General features: G+C 41.3%; 1 protein-coding gene across 1 annotated transcript; it reads right to left on the bottom strand.

Annotated features, from left to right (window-relative positions):
• Positions 1-3,843: 3,843 nt before the first annotated feature.
• LOC140603427 (small ribosomal subunit protein eS24-like) lies at positions 3,844-4,438 on the bottom strand. Its single transcript, XM_072773888.1, has 2 exons — positions 4,282-4,438; positions 3,844-4,201 (listed from the first exon to the last, which is right to left on the bottom strand). Exons 1-2 carry the CDS (start codon positions 4,436-4,438, stop codon positions 3,960-3,962), a joined length of 399 nt encoding a protein of 132 aa, XP_072629989.1. The 3' UTR covers positions 3,844-3,959.
• Between the last annotated feature and the right edge of the window lie 13,134 nt (positions 4,439-17,572).

Raw genomic sequence — 17,572 nt, 5'->3', positions numbered from 1 at the left:
ATTTGCTTACTTTTATTAGGAGTTACAAGAGCAATGGGGTTACTTAGAAAATTGCTCTTATTTTTTAAAAAATATTTTATTTATGTATTTGGGGGGAGAGAGAGAGAGAGAGATCACAGTGGGGGATAGGAAGAGGGAGAAGCAGATTCCCTACTGAGCAGGAAACTTGAAGAAGGGCTCGATCCCAGGACCCTGAGATCATGACCTGAGCCTGAGGCAAATGTTCAACTGACTGAGCCGACCAGGTGCCCCAAAATAGCTCTTATTACTAAAAGAGGCATGATTAAATATGGAAGCCCAAAGCTTCATGATGCCTGAAACATTTTCAAATGCTCAACAAAATATGTGTGGTTTGAGTATTTCTATATAAATAATTCAATGCACAATTACCATGTATTTGTATCGTCCTTTCCATTTTTTTGTATGTTTGAAAATTTTTGCAATAGTTGGAAAAAATCATGAAAATTGATTTTGCATAATCAAGCTAAATTGTCCTGGAACACCTAAACATATATATGCAAGTTACATAAAATAATTTTAGGATCCACAGTGCTGACCATCTCTATCCAAACCTGAGAAGCAAGAACTCATCTGAATCAGCACCTAATGCATCATAATGTGATGTTTACAGTGTGGCTGGCTTCTTGTCCCTCTGACTTTAATTCTCCCTATGGATTCAAGGCTCTGATTTAGGGCCATCCAGGACCAGCTACAAACTTTTCAGGGTCTAATGCAAAATGGAAATGCAGGGTCCTTTGTTAACAAATTATTCCTGATTTTAAGACAGCGCAATAGAGTATGAAACCAAAGGAAGGGCTCCTCCTATAAGCATGGAGTCCTGTGTGAAAAATAGGCATAAACCTATCACCCTAGCCTAGGGGCTACCTTCTCTCTTTATAAATATCCCCCATACTTGGGCTGTTAAGATCCAAGCTTACTCAAATACTTAGTTAAAAATGCCACCAGAAGACAGCACAATCCTCCTTAAGGGCAGAAGTAATGAATTATTTTCTCTTTCTTCCACTATGCCATTACGCTTTGTACCTTGTAAGCCCTTAAAGTAAGGGAGATGGGATGGTTAGTGAATTTACAAGGGGCGGATTTGATCAAGGTCCACTACTTCATAGATTTGCTTCTTCCCAAATGTCTTAAACTCTTGTGTATCCATATTCTTGACTTAGGAAAATCTCTATCTCACAGAGATCTTACATGCGAAAATATTGTCTCCATTAGGTCTAAAACACAAGTATTAGTGAATGAACGAATGGTTTGAGTGACCCACATGTGGTTCACATCGATGCTGTACCAAGAGAGGAGGAAGGAAGGGGTCAGAAGCCCATCTTTCATGGGGCTGATGCAGGCAGCCAAATCCATAACACACATCCTCTGATTCCCTGTCATCAGGTCACCAGATAATCACAGGCAAATCCTACCTGAATTGTATTATCCAGGTGCAGACGGAGAAAGATAATATGATTCTTCTTGGTAATACATGACGAGGCAGCGTAACTCAGAAAAAATAATGCATTCTCTAGTTAGCTTGGATTCCTTTCAGTAGCTATGAGATCCTAAGCATGTAAGTCAGCCTTCCTGAGCCTCTTCTTCCTCATCCATAAAGTGAGCACAACAATACAATGCACGGTGAAGGCTCGACTTTTCTGGGTGCCAGAGTAACAGCATTAGGGTGATCTCCCACACATGGTGGTTTACATAGCAGCCACAACAACATCACGTTTGTGACAAGGATGTTTTCCGTCGCAGTGAATTGCAAACAGTAGCCTATTAACCGCTAGATTCCCTGCTCATGATCACAACAGCCAAATTCTCTTCTTGCTTTTGCTTTGTCTTCATTCACTGAATTTATCTTAAAACAATTTGACTCCACAGAATTAAAAGATATTTCTGGTTTTCTCTTATCTTATTAGGACCTGTATTATCCTGTTGGGATTTTAGGAGCTGGAGTCCCTGGGTCTTATCCGTGATTTCAGGAGGTAATGCCTTGTTAGAATTCTTGTTAATGTCAGACTTAATCTAGCTCAATAGTCTCATGGTGCAGATGGTCATTACGGTGGCATTTTTTATGTTGCAAACCTAAAGTACATAATTTTGCTCTTTTTAAAAGTATCATTTTAAAATTAGAGGTTGCTTTACCCATTAGAGTCTAACGTAGAAAGGATATACCAGGATAGTACATTGGCATATTTTTTTCTGTTTAATTAATCAGGGAAGAAGATCACATTTTTCAAATACATGGGCTAATTTTTATGGAGAGTCACATTCAAAATCCAGCACTGTATTTCATTCATTTATTCATTCGGTTTAGTCATTTACTTCTTCTTCATTCATTCAGCAAAGACATATGGACTATGTAACTGGCACTGTTTCAGGTGCTATTCAGACAAACCAGATACAACTGTGTGGCTTTTCCTATAAACGATTTCACAGTCTCGCACGATGTAATCTGTGCTTTAATTAAGGCTTGCACAAGGGCACAGGGATCAGACAAGGAGGAATGCCTAAGTCTCTTTGAAGGCGTTGGGACCCAATACTTGAAGACAGAAGTCTGGAGAAGGCAGAGAAGCTAGGAAGATCATTCCAGGCAGAAGAAACATAAGAAAATATGTTTCTAACTTGTATCAAGTGTGTCTGCATAGTATGAAAAATCTCCTCTGTGTGGTAGGTAAACACAGGTAAAGCTCCCTGCATTTAGAGATGTTTGAACAAAGTCTGCCTGTCAATCTAACAAGTGTATTGAGGAACATAGGGGGTTGTGCTATAGGCCTCTGTAATCATTTTAAATCTTGAGATTTTACACACAGCTGGATCTGCATGCAATTTACTCCAAATAATGAATGGGAGCAAAACCAAAGAACGAAAAGAATCAAGGTTGAGCAGAAGTAACAGGCAACCTAAAGAAGTGTACTGAAGAGCTGAGAAGCGGGTCAGATGGCGATCGGAAAAATGAGCCCCCAAGCCAGAAACCAGCAAGTTCCAGGAAGTTCTTGCTGTCTGGGTGAGAAGTTCAGGATGGAGAGAATAGTGATGCAAAGACATTGAGAACCCCATTTCTATGTGGCACAACTGTGTTTCATTTGCTTGGCAATGGGCCAGACTGCTGAAAGGCATCCAGAAGAATCATACACCCCCAACTGGCTCTCCAGAGCTTGCAGAGGTGAGTGACATGGGGACATGGGACTGGGAACCGGATTTGGGTAAAACAAAGAAAATACCCGAGATGGATCATCACTTCATCATTGTAACACTTCACAGTACAACACTCACGTCCAGGAGGTCCCGTTAGCAAGGAGTCATGGTAAGATTTGCACCGCTCTCTGCAGTTCTGTGCTCATCACACTTCATCTTCAAAGCAGTCCTGAAGAAAGGGAGCCTTGGCTCCTCTTGAGAAACGTGAGCAGAGTGACCCACAGCATGTTTGTCTCATCCAAAGTCATGCATAAAATTAGGTTTTGAATACCCAAAAGTAGGCTTTTTCCTGGCACTTTCTGTTACCTTCTTCTTGGAGTGGCAGTTAATTCATCTGTCAAATGGGGTAACAATTCTAAATCCAATTATCTCAAAGATCTACTGTGAAGATCCAGGGAGATAATACACTTAAAAGTATTGCACAGAATATAAAAGGTCAGCCAAAAGTAGTTAATGGGGTAATAGGTGATGGCAAAGGAGGAGGATGAGGAGAAGGGAGGAAGAAAAAAAAAAAAGGAAAGGAATCAGGATTTAGGATTCTCTTTCATCTTTTTTGATCCACGATCGAAACGTCAAGTTTCTTCTATATTCTGTTCTGTTGTCACAGTGAATTCTGGGTGGTTTATTCACACACTCTCCTTTTTTTTTTTTTTTTAACATTCTTAGTTTATTAATCCTCTCATGAAAAATCTGCACAATCACCACAGATAAAGCCACTGCAGAATCTTTACTCCTTCTGTTGTCCAATCTCCAGCTCACTTTTTGCCAGCACCAACATTGGCTTTTGCAGTCTCCCTGACTTTCTTCATTCTGCTTTTGCGTTCTTTGAACTGTTTTCTTGATGTCTTTTTCTTCTCATACAGGCCATGTCTTGCAAGTTTATGTTTGGGTTCATTTTTCTTTGTGTAATCCAAGGAATCATAAATCATAAAACTGCCAAAGTGAGTTGTCTTGCCACCATCAAAATGGGTTCTGAATCGAAATACAAATATGGGCACTTGACGGGATGAGCACTGGGTGTTATTCTATATGTTGACAAATTGAACACCAATAAAAAATAAATTTATAAAAACAGACAAACAAATATGACATCTGGTGTAGTCTTGTACATTTTGGCTAGTTTTTCCTGAATTTCTGTCTTCCTGGGGTGAAGAACATCAATGACCATCTGTTTCTCCTGAAGCAGTAGGTTGGTCATGAACTTCCTGGTCCGGATTATTACTGTGTCGTTCATGACGGTGGCCAAGCTTCAAGCAGCATGGAAGGAAGAGACACACTCTCCTTTCAATGCCGTATTGGAAGGTTTACTCTTTAGCTCATGTTTTTATAATTTTTATGTATGTGTATATGTATGTACTTTAATGATGGCAGGTTTCCACTTTCACAAATTTATTTGATTCTTTTTTCCAAACCTTTTTGTTTGTTTTTTAAGTTGTCCTGTACTCATCCTGTGGACTCAATTGTCTATGGTTGTTTTTTTTTAAGATTTATTTATGTATGTATGTATGTATGTATGTATGTATTCATTTATTTGAGAGGGAGAAAGAGAACACAGGCAGGAGAGATAAAGGGAGAGGGAGATAGAGAAGCAGACTCCTCGATAAGCAGAGAGCCTGACTTAAGGCTTGATCTTATGACCCTGAGATCAGGACCTGAGCCAAAATCAAGAGTCCAATACATAATCAATTGTGCCATGCAGGAGCCCCACAATCTTCTATTTTTTAAATTTTAAAAAATATTTCAAACATAATCATCATAGAGGTCAGATGCCACCATTTGAATTTTATGGGGGACAGTTCCAATCATTTTTGAGTCTGCTGACTTACTGTCATGGGGGCTGCAGTTCAAAGGAAGAAAAGAGGCATCTGATTTAAGAAGTGAGAAGAACTTTGGGTTGGAATGGAGGCAGATGTGTGTGGGAGAGTGTGTGTGAGTTTGTGCACGTGTAATAAAAAGACAACCATTACTATGAGTTACACTTTCAGGAGCCCTCAGTGCTGTTTGGACAGATTCAGTGCTAAGCATGTTAGTTGCAGGAATTCAGTTGTTTCTCACATTCAGTGGGCAATAAACCCAACCTTGACTTAAATATGAAGAAGTAGAACAATTTTCACAAGTTCAAAGAGTGGACAGTTTAGATTGGAACTCAAAGGCATTCTTCCAAATTGCAGCTTCTTCATTGTTAAGCTACCTGCTAGTGAGTATGAGCTTAACCAACAGAAGTTCTCCGAAATGTTCCCTGCTACTCTCAGAAGTACGAGAAGAGAGAAGTTATCTATTTTAAATGAATGTTATAGGATTTTATTTAGCTGAACTATTTTTATTTTGAGAACATACAGGCAGGTTTTGGACAAACTGTTATTGCTTCTTTGCTCTACAATCCACTGTCTTGTCAACTTTTAAGTTGTGCACGGAGAGGGAAGATGTGGAGTGTGAGAACAAAGTGTGACTCTGCTTGGAATGTCAGTGTGCTGAGAAAAAACTCAGGGAAATTTCTCCTATCCTGGAGCTGAAATTTCATATAAGGAGACATACTTAGGGTTTTCACACAATAGATTAAATTGGAAGAATTCTATAGGCCTAAATTTATTTTTTAAATGTATATATGTTGACAAAATATTTGGCTTGACCTTTGGACACATCTGTGGAAACGGATACAAACCCCAGGGGACACATGCAAAGAGAAAGTGTTGCAGCTCCTTTCTGGGTGGGACACCTTGAAGCATAGAATCTATGACCGCAGAGCTATTGCTGGCAAACTGCTGAAATCACGATCAGTAGAGTGTTTCCAGGAAGAGAGAGAAAGAAAAAATAAAGATCGCTTAGCAACTTAGCGACTGTCAGGGATCCGAGTGGGCCCTTTTGTCTCTAACACTCTGGTTCATTTGAAATGTCGGTTTCTTGATGTTTAAAATAAATGCCATGAAACAGATTGGTGTATGATGCTCCTTCCAGCTCAAAGAGTCTATGAGCGTAGAATGTCACACCTGTGTGGCCCCCCAGCAAGATCACATGTGGTGGTCGGGAAATTACTAAGAGGGATCCTGGAGTTATTTTCAATGATTTAAAAAGCCAAATAGAAATCATGTTTAATCTTGAGAAAATCTCTAAGTGAAATGTCAATGATTTATATAATTATAATTATTAATAATTAATAATTATCTCAACTTTCTGTAATAAATCCAATCAGCTTCTGCTGATCTAGGGATCTAGTAAATAGCAAATCTCTTTGATTAACAAAAAATATAGGATTAAAATATCATTCACTATTAAAAAAAGAGTTGAGTTTTTGTTTTGAGTGTATTTGTTTTCAATAAGTAGAGAACTGGGTTCTGGTAAATGTGGGATAGCTATGCCACTGTTAGTGTACATTTCTTTTCGAAAATTATTTTTTACTTGAAAAACCACGCTAATGTTGTTCTGGTAATCTTATTTCTGAGAGTCTATGTAAAGAAAATAATCTAAAAGGAAAAACTGCTTATTTTTTTTTATTGGAGTTCAATTTGCCAACATATAGCATAACACCCAGTGCTCATCCCGTCAAGTGTCCCCCTCAGTTCCCATCACCCAGTCACCCCCACCCCCCACCCACCTCCCCTTCCACAACCCCTTGTTCATTTACCAGAGTTAGGTGTCTCTCATGTTTTGTCACCCTCACTGATATTTTCAAGCATTTTCTCTCCTTTCCCTTTATTCTGTTTCACTAATTTTTATATTCCCCAAATGAATGAGACCATATAATGTTTGTAATTTTCCTTTTCACTCAGCATAATACCCTCCAGTTCCATCCACGTCGAAGCAAATGGGGGGTATTTGTCATTTCTAATGGCTGAGGAATATTCCATTGTATACATAGACCACATCTTTATCCATTCATCTTTCAATGGACACTGAGGCTCCTTCCATAGTTTGGCTATTGTGGACATTGCTGCTAGAAACATCGGGGTGCAGGTGTCCTGGCATTTCATTGCATCTGAATCTTTGGGGTAAATCCCCAACAGTGCAATTGCTGGGTCGTAGGGCAGGTCTATTTTTAACTCTTTGAGGAACCTCCACACAGTTTTCCAGAGTGGCTGCACCAGTTCACATTCCCACCAACAGTGTATGAGGGCTCCCCTTTCTCCGCATCCTCTCCAACATTTGTGGTTTCCTGCCTTGTTAATTTTCCCCATTCTCACTGGTGTGAGGTGGGATCTCATTGTGGTTTTGATTTGTATTTCCCTGATGGCAAGTGATGCAGAGCATTTCCTCATATGCTTGTTGGCCATGTCTATGTCTTCGTCTGTGAGATTTCTGTTCATGTCTTTTGCTCATTTCATGATTGGATTGTTTGTTTCTTTGCTGCTGAGTTTAATAAGTTCCTTATAGATATTGGAAACTAGCCCTTTATCTGATAGGTCATTTGTAAATATCTTCTCCCATTCTGTAGGTTGAGGAAAGACTGCTTACATGAGAATATTTACTTTTTCTAGACCAATATACATCACATCAAAAACCTAAGAGCAACATAAATGACCAAGAAGGCACTAGTGAGATGGATTCCTCTGCTATGTCATGTTGCAAATGTCAATTAGAAACAGCCATAGAAATAATGGAAATAATTCCGTTATAATGTTTAAAATTGAAATCGAGATAAAATTGCATGTGCATTTGGTTTATAACTATGCAAAATATACATAGAGAATGGACTGGAAGAGAAACCAAAACATATTTTTTCAATTAGTGTGGATATTAAAATATGCACATAGAATATGTGTATTCATATAGAATGGATTGGAAAGGGAAATTCAGATCTGGAGCTGTTTTTTTAATTTCTGTGGATATCAGTAGTGGCATCGTTCCTTTTAATTAGTTTGAGGATCAGTGTGATTTTTTTCGTTAGTGTGGATTTTTTTTATTCCTGCACGTATTTTTCTTATTTTTTCAAATGTTTGTAATGCCTTTACATTAGTTTTACAAGTAAAATATTAAAGTGAGGATCAAAAGGAAGCTTAATTTATAAATATACTTTGGTTAGTGAAAGATAGCAGACTATGGGGACTTCTTGAGGGAAGACGAAAGAAAATATGATGCAGGGAAGGTGGACGGAGTATGTTTGTTGTGTTTTGGAACCTCTACTATGGACGTAACTTGATACTTGACAAAAGCTTTCCCAGCGAGCCTAGCACCATGCCTGGCTCACAGGGCTCACTACTTGCTAACTGAATGTGCTCTGCTACCACCATTGAAACCCTTTGCCAGAGGGCAGACCTGAATCACAGGCGTGAAGGAGGTGCCTGGACCCGTGATGCAGGTCCCAGTGGCCATGCTAGAAGGAAGTTGAAATCCTCACATCCTTCTGCAGCAGGGTTTCCCAGACACAGCTAAGCAGCACCTCTGCAAAGGTATTTTTCCCTATAGTGACATTATCATCGAGAAATTTTCAACCATTCTGGAAAAAGACCTTCATTAAAGTTTAATATTCTCCTCCAGGTGAGAACACTTGGCGCTTCAAACCTCATGACGGTTTCTAATTACAAACGATGAACTGCCCTTTCAAATTATGCCAACAAAAATTGATTTTACATGTATCAAAGTTTATTACGAACTCTGAAAGTTCCGCATTTTTTTGTTGCCACTTCCAAGGCAGTTTGCAGGGCAGCAGTCGGTGTTGAAAGGTCAAGGTGGAAAGAGATTATTAGAGGAATGAATAACAAGTGAGTTGTGTTTTTCCTTCTCAAGTGATTAAAATGAGAAAATCACCCAAAACTGTATCAGTGCCTGTCGGGAGCTGTTTCTGCCGCCACTCTTCCCCTAGTTGAGTCTACAGCATTGCCTCCTAGTGACTTGGTCTAACATGCCCTGAAGAACCAATATGGTAGACGTAGGTGGGGTCTTGATGTCAGTCCTGGGGTCAAGTCCCCTGCTAATCTTGGTCAGTCCGTCTTCCTTTATCCAAAGATCTCCAACCTGGGTTTTATTCATTGATTGATTCCCTTATTCAAAAGTATGATGTCCCTAACATGTGCACTGTGAAAGCAAGCATGTCAACCCTCCTGACATAGCCTAAAAGAATTGAGTCTACTGCACTATTCCTCAGCTTCTTTTCTTAGCATCACTGCCTTAAGGAGTCTCTCTCTCTCTCTCTCAATCTCTCTCTTTCTAATAACTATAATATTATATCCCCTGTCCCTAATTTTACCATCATGCTTATGACTGTGGCCCTTTGGAGGGCCACAAACCATTATAACATCTAAAATCTCTTTTGTCCCAGAGAACTAATTTTCATCACTGCATGACACCATCCCTGTTGAGAATGGATAATCTAGTGTCAAAGTTGTTCAGGAGTAGTTGCTTGACATGTGCTCTGGAGAAGGACCACAGGGCGGCTACAGAAGCAGTGAATGGGAGTCCATATCCTGGATTTGGGTACATCAGGTAAAGATTCTAGAGGAGGCTGGTGAAGGCATCCTTGAGTGAGTCTGAGAGATGACAGGGAAGAGGCAAAGCAATGACCTGTGCCAGTGACAGGTTTATCACGTACCTGCAGATGAGCATCCCATTGAAAATGGCTTCCCTCACTGATGTTTCCAGCAGGTTCTTGGCCTTTAAGACACAAAGCTCTCATTATGCACCACTTGGCTTTATATATATTTAGGAATAACAACACAAAACGAACAAACAAAAAAAGTCTTGAGATATCCAAGCAAATTTTCCTGTATTATCTCCCTCCTACCTATTCCAAATCCAGTTGTGTGTCAACTTAAACCCTCTTTCTCATTTACTTTTTGTGGTCACGAGAGTTCAAGCTATTTGTGGCTTCTGAGGAGGGGCAGTAGACGTCCCAAATGATGGCTTTTAAAATTTCTTCTTAGAAGTGGTACTTGTCACCTTTACACTTGTATCATTCATTGGGCCCAAACAAAACACATGGTCATTATGTGTTTTGGCAAAACCCAAGCAGAAGCTACTCCTCACTGCACACTTTAGAAGAGGAGATCATGGGGTAGCGTCAAAGAGAGTAAGTTCACCTAAGATGAACCATGCAGTCTTCTTTTCTCACTACTCTGGGCATGGCATAGGTATGTGATTCTTCAAATAGTTTCACCTAGGTTGTCCTAGTAAGTACTTTTAATCAGGTTATCCCTCTGGGCTTTGGTGTTCTGTGCTGCTACCTTATCCAGATACCTAATATCCCAGATGCATACCTAAAAAACCTTGCTCCTGATGACTTCTGTTAATCAGACACTCTGCTAATCAGGTCCATCAGGTCCTCTCACTTAAAAGGGCATGGGAGAGCATGGATATCATATCCTTTCCCTGTAAACAATTTTTTTTTTCCGTATCATGAGCTCAAAGGTCATAGTTCATTGTTCTTGTATCAGCTGTTAATTATCTTGAAATAAATCACAATGAAATGAACAATTTATGTAAATCAGAGTTGCATCCTCGAACTAAGACTGCATTTTTTAAAAAATGTATCAATTAACTCCTTGTAATAATACCCATTGCATTTGTATATTGCATTACCATTTATACAATGTTTTCACATGAATGTTTTTATTAAATTCTTATAATAATCCCATGAAGTACACATTTTGAATATCACTATTTACAAGTGAAAAAGAACCTTCAAGTCTTTGAGACATATTCAAGACAATTATTACCAAGTCAAAGAGAAGGAATTGATTTTAACAGCAATCCCTATAAAATTCTAAAATAGGATTTGAGATAAATCGCCATGGTATTTTCCAAACAAGTGCCAGGCATTGTACATTGGTGATTGTGAATTAAATAAGACAGGCATAGACCCTGGCTTCATATAATTTACAAGCCAACAAACATTTTTTAAAAACGCTAAAAGTCTCTAAATTGGGGACACCCAGGTGGCCCAGTTGGTTGACTATCCAACTCTTGGATTCAGCTGGGGTTGTGAGCTTGGGGTTGAGATCCAGAGTGCATTGGGCTCCATGCTTAGTAGAGAGTCTGCTTGAGAGATTCTCTCTCTCTCCTTCTACCTCCCCCTCTGCCTCTCCGTCCACTTGTGCTCTTTATCTTGCTCTCTCTTTCTGTTTCTCTCTCTCAAATGAATAAATAAAAATCTTTTTTAAAGTCTCTAAATTTAACAACTTAATTAAACTATGATAAAGCAGAAATTTGATGCCATAGAAGTGATTTTTAAGGTCCTGACCTCATTTGGGATGAACAAAAAAGATTCTCTCAAAGAATTCCTGAGTTTTGAAAGGTATCTTAAAATCTGCCATGAGAATATGCAGACGTAGGTGGTGAGAATCTATCTTCAGGTGATGTAAACGATACATTGAAGGTTATTTAAGTAAAGACAGCATGATGCATGGACAGAAGGAAAGGAACAACAATGCAGCCTGGGGTAGGCAGTGATCAAAAGAGAAACACACTTGTCAATGTTGGGGAGGTAGCAGGACCCTGGTCTAGCGGGCTGTGTAGACCAAGTTAATAGTGTTGGTCTTTTCCTTAAAGCCATAGGAGATCATTTTTTTAAAAGATTTTATTTATTTATTCATGAGAGACACAGAGAGAGAGGCAGAGACATAGGCAGAGGCAGAAGCAGGCTCCCTTCGAGGAACCTGATGTGGAACTCGATCCCAGGACCCTGGGATCATGACCTGAGCCAAAGGCAGATGCTCAACCACTGAGCCACCCAGGCTGTCCCAGGAAGAGATCATTTTAAGCAAGGGAATAACATGATGAAGTTTGCATTTTTAGGGATCCCTGGGTGGCGCAGCGGTTTGGCACCTGCCTTTGGCCCAGGGCGCAATCCTGGAGACCTGGGATCGAGTCCCACGTCGGGCTCCCGGTGCATGGAGCTTGCTTCTCCCTCTCCCTCTGCCTGTGTCTCTGCCTCTCTCTCTCTCTCTCTCTCTCTGTGACTATCATAAATAAATAAAAATTTAAAAAAAAAGTTTGCATTTTTAAGAGCTCACTCTTGTTGTCATGAGTAAACAGAGGAGAGGAACAAAACTAAATCCCTGAAGACAAAGTTGGGGTCCAGGGACAGACGAATAGTGTCCTTACCTTGAAGAAAACGTATTTGAAACCAGCATTCGACTCCGTGCTTGTGAATACTAACCCTACTGCCATAGGAATCAGAAGCAGGGCAATGATGTAGAGAGGTGTTGCCTCAAACTGAGGGATGTGAACTTTAGATGAGCGAGAAAACAACTCTTCTAAGGTTCTTGGATACTATGGCGTGGGTACACAGAGATGGCTGACTTTCTTGATTCTCCCCTTTTATTTGGGGACATATCTGAGGAAAGACTTGAATTAATCATGCTTTACTCTTTTCTGTATTTCTGATCCTTTGAAATCTGGGCTGTGCTGACCCTGGAAAGCCTCTGCCTTCCATGGTAATTACTCCTAGGATAATAAGTGACTTCCTACGAGCAAGACATACGAATGCAAACTACCTAACCCAGAGTCCATACCCCAACTACCTCCTTTATTGGGTTCTTATACTCTGGGCCACTATTCACCTGCCCTAATCATCGTAGGGCCAGGTGCCAGCCAACTAGAGACAGACCCTGTGCCCTAGCCCTGGAAGCCCCAGTGAAGGCTATTGTCCTCAATCACTCCCATTCTCCCCCTACTCCCTCTGCCTCCTGACCAGCCCGGGTGCTTCCCCTTGAGGGACCTGTGCTGTGATGCCCCTTCCTGTTGGGAACTGTGAGTAACAAACCATTGTTTTATTTATTATGTAAATGCTACTTAGTTACCATATGGTACAATATTGGTTTCCAGATAGAATTCAGTGGCTTATCACTTACATACAACACCCAGGTCTGAAAGGTGGTTGTCTCAGGATCTGTGGGTCTCACCCTACCCAAATTACATTAAATGGACATTCTATTCTATTCTATTTTAAAATATTTTATTTATTTATTCATGAGAGACAGAGAAAGAGGCAGAGACACAGGCAGAGGAGGAAGCAGGCTCCCTTCAAGGAACCTGATGCAGAACTCGATCCCGGACCCTGGGATCACGCCCTGAGCTGAAGGCACATGCCAACCACTGAGCCACCCAGGTGTCCCTAAAACATACATTTTAAAACAAGCCTACAGGAAAGCCCTTGAAAAAAGGCCCAAATTTGAGGGAAATAGTGTCTAACATTTGTGGAAAGCTTGCTACATGCTGGGCATTGTTCTCAGCACCGTACGTGCATTCACTCAGTGAATCCTCACAACACTCTGATATAGGGGGGCTATTCTTACCCCATCTTACAGGTGGAGATATTGAGGCATGGCAAGGTGAAGTGACCCTCCCAGCATCATGTAACTCATAAGTGACAGAACTGGGATCCCAGCCCACCTCTGTCTGACTCCAAAGCTCACACTCTTGCCTCCCTACTGGCAGGACAACTAATTCTGGGAAACACGGAGGTAAAGAAGCAAGGCTCTTCTCCAGGGAATACAGTGCACATGAGAGAGGGCAGCTCAGAGCGATGCCTTATGATGAGGCCATGAGTGAGAAAATGGGAAAACGGGAGCCATAAGAGCACTTTCTATAAACTCACACAGAAAAATTGTGCCACAGCAATGGAGACATAGTTGAATTTTTCTTAAATAGGTATCAAGGCCAATATGGTCACTCTCAGAGGCCACATTTGCCTCTTGGCCAGTTCTAATTATCAGCATTGATGCTTTCTATGGGCAATTATCCAGGCTCAGGGAGCCGCCTCAGTCAATAATTGGAGTGCAGGGAGCCCTGGAAGGGTTATCCACACAGATGTACTTACTACACACCCTTGCTCCAACTGGCAGTGTGCATGGCCTGAGTGGGAGCAATAAGGCCTCTGCAAAGCTGGCCCAGAGCTGTGGAGCAAATTGCAAAGGCTGATCTCTCTGCATTAAGAGAAGCCCATTAGCACAACAGAGCAGTTGTAGCTGTCAAAATCGCTAGGTGCCTGGCCTTGTCCCTGCACTCTTCCACTGAGTCTGGCTGTCAAGGATCTTCTGTGCCTCTGAGATGGACCAAAGTGAAGCTGCAGGCCACTCATTCTGACTTCCTGTGCAGGGAAGTCTTACCCAGCAAAGTTAAACACCAGTTTTCCTCTACTCACATAAAATGTGTAGGCTGGTTTTCCTCACACCAAATAGTTCTGACATGAACTGCCAGGAGTTTAGCACACAGCCTGGAAATCAAGGGCTCAGTCCCACTAGACAAGATGGCCCTTGACTTCAGACACAGTCACACGTCTCAGGTTGTCACCTACATTTCGACTGATGAGCTATGAACTAGGGGGTTCCCACAACCCCTTTGTCTGGCTTGATCATTTGCTAGAATGGCTCACAACACCCAGGGAAACATTTAACTGCTACTGACTATCACAAAGGCCACAACTCAGGAGCCACCAATAGCACAGAATAAGGTATGTGGGAAGGGGTGGGTGTAGGGTGTCCATGCTTTCTCCAGGTACATCCCTTTGCCAGTATCTCAAAATGTTCACCAACTCAAAAGTGCTCCAAACCCTAATGGTAAGGGTTTTTATGGAGGCTTCATTACCTAGGCCTGATTGATGAAATTATTAGTCGTTGGAGATTAGTTCAACCCTACCCTGCCCCTTCCCCGAGTAGGGATGAAACTGAAATTTCCAATCTTCTCATCACCTCTAATCGAGTGGTTGGTTCTCCTGGCACCAGCCCCTCATCCTTAGAGTCTTTTCCAAAAGTCCTCTCATGAACATAAACTCCAGTAAGGCTGAAAGGGGCTTCTCATGAAGAACAACAACAAAATGCTCCTTTCACCTTCTATCACTCAGAGCTATTTCAGAAATGTGAAAGGAAGACCAAAATATATATTCTTTTATTTTACAACATCACACAGGATGAGGGGCACATGATTGGTATAATTCAATTGCTTTTTAATACCTTTTTTTTGTGTGTGTGTGAGTCATTCGACTGCCCCAGAAAGACAGGAGAGCTATCTACAATTAAAAAATCAGTGTGGCTTGGGCACTGGACAGTCATAACTGGTAGAGTCTATGAACCAGCGGGGCAGCTGCCCCTGCCCCCAGGCCTGAGGGAAGCACAGAGAAAGACACACATAGGAAATGGTCTGTCCTGATGCAGAATGGCCGGTGGGATGATAAAGAATGTGACGGCCCCATCAGCTCCCTATACTTTGGACTTGGGTCCATATTGAGTACCTCAGTTGTGAGACCCTAGACTGCATCTCCTTAGTCCATCTTCCAGAATCCACCTTAAATGCTCTCCTCATCCATCAACACCTTCCCACAAACAGCCCAACTTCCCACTCGAAAGTCAGAAAACAAGCCATCCCCGGAGCACACTGCCTTCCCACTTGACCTGCTCCCATCCAGCCTCCACTTGTCCCAGCTCTGTCTCTCTGGATAGGGGAAATGTCCTGTTTCTCACGGTAGAGAAACACCCAAAGACATCAACAGTGTCTCTTTTTCTCGATCTCTCTGCAGCTTCTGTTTTCATTGTGTCCTCCCACTTTGCTGTTGTAAAGCACTTCCCAGGGAGCCAGCCCCTTCTCCCCCCACTGCCTATTCCTCAGGTCCTTGCTCATCTGCTGGTCGGCCTCTCTTCCTCGCACAAGCTGCACCGTGGTGGTGTTGAATACAGACACGTAATTTTCAACAACATGGAAATAGACTCTGTATTCCTGAAGCTTTCTAAAAGGGAAAGTGGGTTGGCACCCAAACATTCCCAGGCCATGGTGACTGTGAGAGCTGCATCTTTTTGCTTAGGAAACCAAGCCAAACACCCTTTCTGCTTGCCTGTTAATTTGCATCCCTAAGAAAGATTAATTGTAGTATACAATTCCTGAAGAGTGGGTAAAGAATGACATTTTAATAAAGTAAGATTGTGGGAGACGTACGGCTGCTGAGGACTGACAGGCAAAATAAGATGATTCTCCGCTGTACAACTTAATTGTATGTTTGCTTGTTTGCAGCGTTTTCCACGGTGGCATCCTAGGAACTTGTGCCTGGAACCCAAAACAAGTTCATGCACCTTCTTATTCTTACCTGTCACCTCTGTGACACGGGTCTCTCATACACGCAGAGCGATGCTAGTATTTAACAAGCATGCATTAACATTAATTTTCCCTCCTCAAATTCCTTTCTGAGAAAAAAAAAAAAAAAAAGAAAAGAAAGAAAATCCACTCAAGCCCCATGAGCTGTTCTCTCCTTAGGAACTGACTCTGCAAGTCAGTGTTTCCACTCCAGATTTAACTGCTTAACTGGAGCTCAGTAAATGAATTCAGAACCAATTCAAGCATCTCACAGGAAATGTGGTTTTGTCATTTTGCAGTTATATCATGTTTAATTCCAATGATGTTTTCAAGTATAATAAGATCATTTTATTCAAGATCTAACTCTATCAACTTTTTCTTAAGCACACATATTCCTTCGGAGATTGACAGACTGAAGATATCCTTCCACTGATGAAATTTAAAAGCAAATGATGTGGAATGTTGAAACACTTTGAGGATAACAATAGAGCTTTGAAGGGGACAATTTAAGTGAGACGTCCAGCTTTGAATTGGCAAGTCCTTGAATGTTTAATTCGTAAATGTCAACCATCATCCCATGAAGTTAGTGCAGGTATTGAAAATAGTCAGTCCCAGATGAGTATGTATGACCTTGAAAATTAGATGGGTTAACTTATCTGAACTTTGGTTTTCTACAGTATAAAGTGGGAAAAATCGTGTACAGAAGGTAGCGTTCTCCTGAGAACCAGAGACATCACATTGTGAAGCTGGATCAGCCAGGGTCCAGGCAGGAAAATAAGACCACAATGAGTATTTCAAATGGAGAGATCGAGTACACAGGACTGGTTACACAAGAGTTGGAAAGCTGATAGAACAAAAATTAAAATTAGTCACTGCAGAAAGCAGAGGCTTCACATAGAATTGAAGGAAGAGAAGAGGGCATGCTTCCAGAAACTGGTAGCAGTCAGGGGGAGCCTTTGGGGATAGTGCTGGGACAGCTAAGAAGAAAAAGCAAACTCAGAGTGTTCTCAGCTTCAAATGCCTGTTCCCATTTTCCTACTCACTGACGGGAGGAAGAGAGTGAATTGTTCTTATAGTGGCGAAGACTTGGACACTGGGACCAGACTGTCTGGACCCAAATCCAACTCAGATACTTACTTCCCCTGGATCTTTGAACAAGCTAGTAACCTCTTTGTCCTGCTTCCACACTGGTGAAGTGGAGACAGTAATACTACCCCCTCCCAAGGCTGGGTGTAATGTATGTAAAGTCTGACACATGGTAGATATAATGTGGGAGATTGCTAAGGTTGGCTGAAACATTATTATTACTGTCATTATGACTCCTATCCTTTAATCTTTGGGCACAAAAAGTTCCCTTCCCTCCTGGAGAACTGGA

Source organism: Canis lupus, chromosome 14 (genome assembly GCF_048164855.1).
Source record: "Canis lupus baileyi chromosome 14, mCanLup2.hap1, whole genome shotgun sequence".
Classification (NCBI taxonomy): Eukaryota; Metazoa; Chordata; class Mammalia; order Carnivora; family Canidae; genus Canis; species Canis lupus.
The sequence above is the reverse complement of the archived record's forward strand: the minus strand, read 5'-3'. Positions and strand labels throughout refer to the sequence as shown.